At 37.3% G+C, this 8,800-nt stretch overlaps 1 protein-coding gene across 1 annotated transcript; it reads right to left on the minus strand.

Moving 5' to 3' along the window:
- Positions 1-6,182: 6,182 nt before the first annotated feature.
- On the minus strand, positions 6,183-8,202 carry LOC138889017 (pentatricopeptide repeat-containing protein At1g50270). The gene has a single exon (XM_070171596.1). The coding sequence runs from the start codon at positions 8,159-8,161 to the stop codon at positions 6,323-6,325; it is 1,839 nt and encodes a 612-aa protein (XP_070027697.1). The 5' UTR covers positions 8,162-8,202; the 3' UTR covers positions 6,183-6,322.
- Positions 8,203-8,800: the final 598 nt, after the last annotated feature.

Consider the following 8,800-nt stretch of genomic DNA (forward strand, 5'->3'; position numbering starts at 1 on the left):
AAATTATCATTTAAAATATCATTTAATGCGTTAAAACAGAGTAAACATGGCTGAGTTATAAAAACAGTAGAATATAGCATGACTGAGTACAAGTATAAAGTAAGAATAGTGGGAAAATATCAGTAAAAATCCCCTAAGGGTCCAAATAGTTGGCACGAGGCCCAAATATGACATTCAGCCCAAAACATGATGATAGCAAATAGTTTTCAATCAAATACGTGGTAAAACATTCATACGGGATGGACTAAGTCACAATCCCCAATGCTGCACGACCACATACTCGTCATCTAGTGTGTGTGTCACCTTAATATAGCACAAAGATGTGCAATTCGGGGTTTCATACCCTCAGGACAACATTTACAATTATTACTCACCTCTACCCGGTCCAAATCTCTAGCTCGTGATGCCTTTGCCCCTCGAATCGTCCTCCGGATGCTCCAAATCTAACCAAAATCAGTGTAAAACCATCAAAATATGCTAAGGGAACAAAGCCCACTCGAAAGAAATCAAATTACAACACAAATCCCGAAATTGGCCAAACCCGACCCCCAAGCCCACGTCTCAAATTCCGATAAAATTACATGAATACACTCCTTATCACTCCACGAGTTCATTCATATCAAAAGCATCAAAATCCAACCACAAAACGGCCCCTCAAATCCCAAATTCTAGGTCTTCAATTACAAGCCCTAGTTCTTCATTATTAGGCTTAAATTCCATGATTAATTAGGTAACATAAGAATCGAGTGTTAAGTCGATAAATCTTACCTCCAAGTGTTTCCCCTTGAATCCCTCTTTAATCCTTTTCAAAAAGCTCCAAAATCGCTCAAAAATGGCGGAAGTTAACCCCAAAATCGCGGACAAATGGCTATTTAAATATTCTGCCCAGGCATTCAGTCCTTCTTTGCGAACGCGGTCAAAGCCTCGCGTTCGCGAAGCACAAACTTAAGTTGACCAAATTTTCCTCTTACGCGAACGCGACCACTCCCTCGCGAACGCGATGACTCCTCAGCTCAACATTCGTGAACACGTCTGATACCTCGCGAATGCGATGCACAAGCCCCCAGCCCTTCGCGAACGCGAAGGACAAATCTTCAGCCTCACCTGCTAACCCTTCACGAACGCGAAGGTCAATTTTCTGCAACACTTAACAGCAGTTTTTTGCAATCTCCAACAACTTGAAATGGTCCGATTGACCACCCGAAACTCGCCCGAAGCCCTCAGGACCTCAACAAAATATGCCAACATATCCCGTAACATCATTCAAACTTGTTCCAATCTTCGGAACGCTCAAAACAACATCAAAACACCAAATTTGCATCGGATTCAAGCCTAAGAATTCCAAAATCTTCTAAATTATTCTTTTGATCAAAAAGTCTACCAAACCATGTCCGAATGAACTGAAATTTTGCACACACATATCAAATGACTCAATGGAACTACTGGAACTCCCAGAATTCCATTCCGAACCCTATACCAAAATTTCACCTATCAACCGGAAAACGCCAAAATTCCAATTTCGCCAATTCAAGCCTAAATCTACCCTGGACCTCCAAAACACATTCCGATCACGCTCCTAAGTCCCAAATCACCTCCCGAAGCTATCCGAACCATCAGAACTCACATCCAAGTTCTTTAACATAAGTCAACATCCAGTTGACTTTTCCAACTTAAGCTTTCTTCAAAAGAGACTAAGTGTCTCAAACCTTCTCAAAACCTTTCCGAACCCGAGCAAACCAACCTGATCACATATATAACCAATAAACAAAGCAATAAGAAGTAAAAATGGGGGAAACAGAGCGGTAACTCATGAGACAACTGGTCGGGTTGTCACAATCCAACAAGATGTACAAGAGTACACCACCAATACAACATAATTGAGGTTAATCATACGAGGGAGTATGATCGCTATGATCCTTTCATAATTGCACATAACGTTAGGAAAGTATATTATGTTCTTTATCCATTACAGCGGAATAAGTCCAATTGGTGGGTTGTAATCAAAACTAAGCCTGTAGGTAGGGTGGAAGTCGAGGATGTATTAGATATTGCATATCAAAATGATATCTCCAGTGTTCACCAAATAGTGGATGATCAGTTAAAAAATGATTTGGAACATCCTGAAAGCATATTTGAAGAAGTTGATATAAATGAAGTAACAATTATAGAAAATTAGGACAAAGAATCAATTGATGAAATTCAAACAAGTGAGGACGAAGAATTCTCGGACGAGGAGCAATACGTCGACGAGGATTAAAAGTTGATTTTTTAAAGCACTCTCATTTTATACCTAGTTTCTTATATGTTTAAATCTAAATATGTATTATATTATGCAGATGGCAGGCAAGAGTCAAGGTAACAATGGTCCTACTAGTTCTCGGGGTCGAGAAAAGGCTAGGAAGGGAAAGAGGAGGGTAGATAATAATATTTCCTCTTTTCCACCCTCTTCAGAGATGCCTATGTCTTATCCTCCACTAAACGGATATACTGAGCTGCCACGGCATCACGAGGCCTACACCTTCATCCAGACACCAGGTCTTCCATCACAGAGCCATAGGACTATATGTCTGACATACAGTCCAGCTGCCTCACAGCCACGTGGATCGCATTCCTACATATCACAGCCACATGGATCACATCCATCTATATCACAACCACTCGGGTCACATCCATCAGTATCACAACCACATGGATCGCATCCAGCTATGTCGCAGTCATACAGATCGCAGCTATCTTCATCATCGACTCCATCCATTTCAAGCATCACCTACAAGATAGTTGCTCTGAGCCCCCTACACCATCTACACATGCCTCTGATACACATGCTGAGGATGATGATCCAGAGGTAGTGCATTATGATCGCTATGGCAGGATCATCATAGACCATGAGTGTGACAGGTTAGAGTTATTTGTTATTTTTGTGTTTATTGTTTTATAATATTTTTACTAATATATTAATATGTTTTAATTGTTAAATTGAAGGTTCAAGCCGGGTAAGCAGACTACGAAGATAATCACCAATGCGATAAAAAAGCTTTATGATGGCCCTTATACGACTTGGACTGATTTTTCATTTTCGCTAAAGGAGAAAATTTTCAATCAGTTTAAGGTATAAATATTCTTTTAAGTAGTTTAATAATTAATATTTATGATGTTTCCATCTAATATTTAACTTTTGAAATGCAGAGCAAGTGTGTATTGGAAGACCGCTATAGCAAGAAAGTTGCTGTAAATTTCATCATAAAGCTCGCAAGAGATTGGCGGATCATTTCCCGGATGGTAGAAAGAAGAACAAGAGGCATGTTTGGTTTCTGCAACATTTATGGGATAATTTGTTAAGGCAATGGCAGACCCGCGAATTTCTTATAGAGAAGCGAAAAAGGAAAGAAATCTCGCTCATCCGAGAAGAGAGGCTCCTTGCACATTGGGGGTGCTATCAGCCTGGGGACAATAAAAAGAAGATTGGTAATTTCTTAAATTATTTTAATTTTTTAAGTACATCAATTCTATTTATTAACTAAATTAATTTATTTTCAGGAAAGAAGTATGGACGTCCAATGAGCTATTCAAGGAGACGCATATTTTAAAGAAGAAGAAAGAGGGGATGGAGATAGGTGGGTCGAGGACTAGGCAGAGACTACATATATAAGCTTTTAATCTTATTTAAGTATTATAATTTACTTTTATAAGAATTTTTAAATACTAATTTAATTTAAAATAATATAGGGTCGCTACCAAAGTAACATGGAGGAATTCATTCGTAGTCAGCCAGCTAGTGAATCGGGCGAGCCAACCCAATCTTCGGACGAGGATACTGAAAGAATATGGTTGGAGGCTGTTGGCGGTCCAAAATGGAGGAAGGTATAGGGGCTTCCTGCAAAAAAATTCCATCGCCATAGGCGTGGAATGCAAGGAATAGGGACTTCCTCACAAGGCGAGTGACTTAATAGGGAGAGCCTCTCCGCTATCTGGGAGACAGTGACAACCTTACATCCGAGCTAGAAGTGGCCAAGGAAAGAGAAAGACTTAGAGATGCTCAATTCCTTGATATGCAAGCTCAGATAAGAACTCTACTTTCCACTAGAGCTTTTCCGTTGCCCCGGTCTCATGAGTCGTCACCAGAGGCTCGACCTCCACGTGATCGTTCCTCTTGTCCTCCCCGTGATCGTTCTTCCCGTCCTCAATAAAATCGTTCTCTATACAGTCTTGTAGATAAAAGTTCATCAGATGGTGATGATCTTGTAGAAAATACCCTTTGACCAATACTTTGATATACTTTGAACTAGACTAATTGAACTAGTTTTGAATTTGATTGAATAATTTTGAACTTGTTGTAATTAGTTTTTGCTTGATTTTGGATTGGGATGTTCAATTGAACTTTAATTTGTTAGTTTTAAAGTATTAATTGGATGTTTGATTGTTGTTGGATATTTGGTTGGATTTGTAGTAAATTAGGGGTTGTATGTGGTGAATTAGTGGTTATTAGATGTGGATCGAGGATATTGATATGCTATTTTTATTTGGCAGGTGATGTAGCTACCAAAACAAGCATTTTTTGCCAAAATTAAACCCATGAAACCGATCAACCTTAGTCGGTGACTAATTAAAAAAATTGCACATTACCGACCAATGTTGGTCGGTTAATGTACAATGAATTCCCAGAAATTCAACATTACCGACCAACTTTGGTCGGTTCGTTGTCTGCCCTGTCTAGTTTACCGACCAAAGTTGGTCGGTATTTTTAAATTTTAATTATTTATAAAAAAAAATATTTTTCAATACCGACCAAAATTGGTCGGTACATAAAATTAATAAATTTAATACAGCGACCAAGTTTGGTCGGTAAAATTAAATTATTAAAATAATATTCCGACTAATTTTGGTCGAAAATTGTCAGATGGTCTTGTAGAGCATGCCGACCAATGTTGGTCGATAATTTCCGACCAACTTTAGTCGGTATGCCCTCCCGACCTTCAAAATACCGACCACACGTGAATGGTCGTGTTTTGGACGGTTATTGGCCATTACCGACCTACTTTGGTCAGTTTTTTTGGATGGTTTTTCCCGGATTTATAATAGTGATTTCTCTTTCCAGGTTAAATTACTGATAATAGAGACCAAGATCATTTGGCGTTAAAAATATTGGACAAAAATTATTGCAAATTAATAGGGTAACTAATTTTTGAGTAATGCAAATATGTTATAAGACGAGAGAAAATTAACGACAAATAAAAAGATAAGGAAAAGAAGGGTACAGTTAGACGAGAAAAATAATAAAAAGCGAAAAAGGGAATTTCAAAAATGTAAAAGGTAATGAGAAAGATCAAACGAGAAACTATATTTTTCTTTTCCTTTATTAAATTCCTAAAATTGTGAAAATAATTTTTAAAAATATATACTGAATCTTAAGAAAATAATTGTGTGAGGGTTAAAATTAAGTGTTCTTAACTATTCTTTTTTAGCTGAAAATATGCAAATTTTGTGATGATGAAGTTGACTCAAAATATTACATATATAAATGATTTTCGAAAAAAAAAAATGGGACTAAATCGGTAGCATTATATTTACTATTGCTTATTAAACAAAATACTATATTGTTAATATTACAGCTCAAAGTATGAACAAAATTTACTACTACTATTTATAAGATAAAATAGCCTGCCAAGGCACGCTACACCCTGGCCGGTGTTGTGGCTGCCATTACTATGAGGATTTATTATTCTCAAACCATGCTGATTTAAAATCCTCAGGGCTATAATTGAACAAGCTACTGCACCATCTGGCTACTTAAGCCCACATTACTTCACAAAACCATCTCCATTACCATGAGGATTAATTATGAGTCTCTTGAGAGATCCTCCCTTTGTGGGATTGTCCTATTCTCTGGAATTCTTCTTGTAAGTAATTTCATGTATCACTTCTCCTTGTACTGATCTCTTGTGTTGAACTGCTAATTAGTAGGTCTGAGTAGTCTTGCTTGCGTTGACTAGTTGTTTTCTTTTATTAGATTCTATTATGTCCTATAATTCTATCCCCATCTTCTCCCCTATTTCTAGTATTGTGTTTGCTGTTTGATTTCCATATCCATGCTCACATGAGAAAACCACAACAAAATAGACAAACAAGCAACAAATTAACACTATGCCTTTGAAGGAACACTTATCATTGTGTCTAAATATTAGTAAGCAAATACATAAGGTCAGATTAGAGCTTTTCACTAAACTTCAAGTTGAAACCAATATATAAAACAAGCATTATGCAAATAAAGTCAGGTTAACTAAGGCTTTATTGGACGTTCAGCATATCTAAACTCTGGTTACTTTCAGCTATTCTCAAGAACTAAAGAATCAGCATCTGGAAAAATAGTAATGTGTTGTATTTGACCGAATAGGTTATCTAAAACGGAGTAAATGTATTCAGACTTAGCATGTGAACCGTCAAAGGCAATAAACTCATGCACTTCCCCGTTCAATTCAATCCAACTACACCCCCGGATCTTTTCCACACCCATCTCTCTCATCATTTTCCTAACTTGAGCTACCCCTTCCCAGTTTTTACAAGTCGAATACAAGTTTGCCAAGAGTGTATATCTGCCACTATGATAAGGCTGTATGTCGATTAGATGTCTTCCTATCCATTCACCTAAGTCATAAGCCTTGTGAATCATGCAAGAACCAAAGAGAGCGCCCCATATGCTAGGAGTAGGTTCCATTGGCATGTCTTGGATCAATCTACAAGCTTCTTCCAAATAACCTGCCCGGCCTAAGAGATCGACCATACAGCCATAATGATCTATATTAGGTTTTACACGATAAACTTGGTCCATTAATGAGAACAACCGCCATCCTTCATCCACGAGTCCTCCATGAGAACAAGCACCGAGAATGCCAACGAAAGTTACTTCATTGGGTCTTAAACCATTGCTTAACATTTCTAAGAAGAAGGCCAAGGACTTCTCAGCATCACCATGTGTTGCCAAGCCATTGATCATAGCAGTCCATACATAAACACCTTTTTCTGGTAACTTCTCGAAAACCAATAATGCCTCGTCGATACACCCACACTTTGCATACATATCTATCAAAGCAGTGCCAAGTGCCGCGTTGATTTCTATTTTATGTGCTTTTATATAACGAGCAACCCATCTGCCCTGCTCCAGTGCCCCAAGCCTAGTAGATGCACTGAGAACACTTGTCAATGTTACTTGATTGGGAACAACTCTTCCAGCCAGCATCTCTTGGAAAACACAGAGTGCTTCCCTTAACCTATTACAGTGTACAAATCCAGCAATCATAGCACTCCAAGAAATAAGATTCTTGTAAGGCATGTCTTCAAAAACTTTCAAGGCATCATCACAAAATCCACATTTAGCATACATATCAACAAGAGCGCTACCAATGTAAACATCACTAGAAACCATCCCAGCCTCCACATAGAAACCATGAAGACACCTACCAAACCAAACAAATTTTAATGTTCCAGCAGGAGAAAGAGCTGCTACAACAGCCACCTCATCCACCTTAACTTCTGCTTGCCTCATCTCCACAAAAAGCTCCAAAGCCTTAACGGGCAGACCATTCCTGGCATACCCATCAATTAAAGCAGTATAAGAAAGCACATCCTTGTTCGTAATTTCATCAAACACTTGGCGTGCAAGATCAACATAAGCACTGCTAGCCAAAGTATAAACCAAAGAATTCTGCACAAACTGGTCAGAAATGTATCCGAACTTAAATATTTGAGCTAAAAGAATAACTGGGTTTTCATTTTTGGCTTTAGAAAAGGCTCTTAGAAGTAAAGGGAAGGTATGTTTATTTGGAAAAATCCCATCTTGACGCATTTGCATATAGAAATTAATGGACTTGTGAGGGTGTGAAGTAATAGAAAAGCCTTTGAACATGACGTTCCATGTATGTATGGTGGGTCTTTTTATTTGATTGAAGAGAGAAGAAGCATAAGAAGATGGGAACGAAGGAAGAAGTAGGCAAAGGCGGAGCAGTTTGCTGATATAGGAACTGTGATGTGAGAGGCCACAAGTGATGAGAACAGAGTTGATCTGCTTGAGATGGTTCAAGTTCCATTCTTTCAAGAAGATCAAGGACTTCAACTGTTCATTCAAAGCTGGAAAAGGAGGTGGAGAGTTGAATGAGCGCTGTAGCATTTTCCCTTGGCATCAATGTCCTACCTAGTTGAAGAGTTTTCTTGGCTAGTCTTGAGCCCGTTTGAACATGAGAATTTTTTTTTTTCAAAAAAAAAAAATGCACTTTTTTTTAAGTCAATTTTTTGTCATAAAATTTTTAATTTTCACTTGAAAATGAATTTTGAACTTTTTAAAAATTTAAAAAACTCCAAAAAGCTATTTTTCAAAATTTTCACTCTTATCACTAACAAAACTTCAAAAATAACCCAAAATTATATTCATGTCCAAACACAACTCTAATTTTCAAATATCATTTTCACTTAGAAATTTTTTTCCACATTTTTTTGGAATTTTATAATTACTATGTCCAAACAGCTGCATAGCATTGCTTTCTTTGCATTTGTGATGACTCAAATTGAATATTCAGTTTCATTTGATATGACACTATTTTTATATTAGTTTATCCCGAAAAAAGACATCTTTGGCATTAATATTTTTGTTTTATCCTTACGAAAAAGTATCAAAATTATCTTCTATTATTTGATAAATAATTTAAAATTATCTTCCATACACCTTTTGGTCATAAACATACACAATGTTATTTTTATTCTTATAGTTATCCCTCGATTTAACGGCAAAACATATGGGCCCAACTTTTAA

Source organism: Nicotiana sylvestris, chromosome 4 (genome assembly GCF_000393655.2).
Source record: "Nicotiana sylvestris chromosome 4, ASM39365v2, whole genome shotgun sequence".
Classification (NCBI taxonomy): Eukaryota; Viridiplantae; Streptophyta; class Magnoliopsida; order Solanales; family Solanaceae; genus Nicotiana; species Nicotiana sylvestris.

Excerpts from the sequence above, each read along its gene's own strand:
- LOC138889017 (XM_070171596.1), bottom strand. The coding sequence starts at position 8,161 with ATGCTACAGCGCTCATTCAACTCTCCACCTCCTTTTCCAGCTTTGAAT.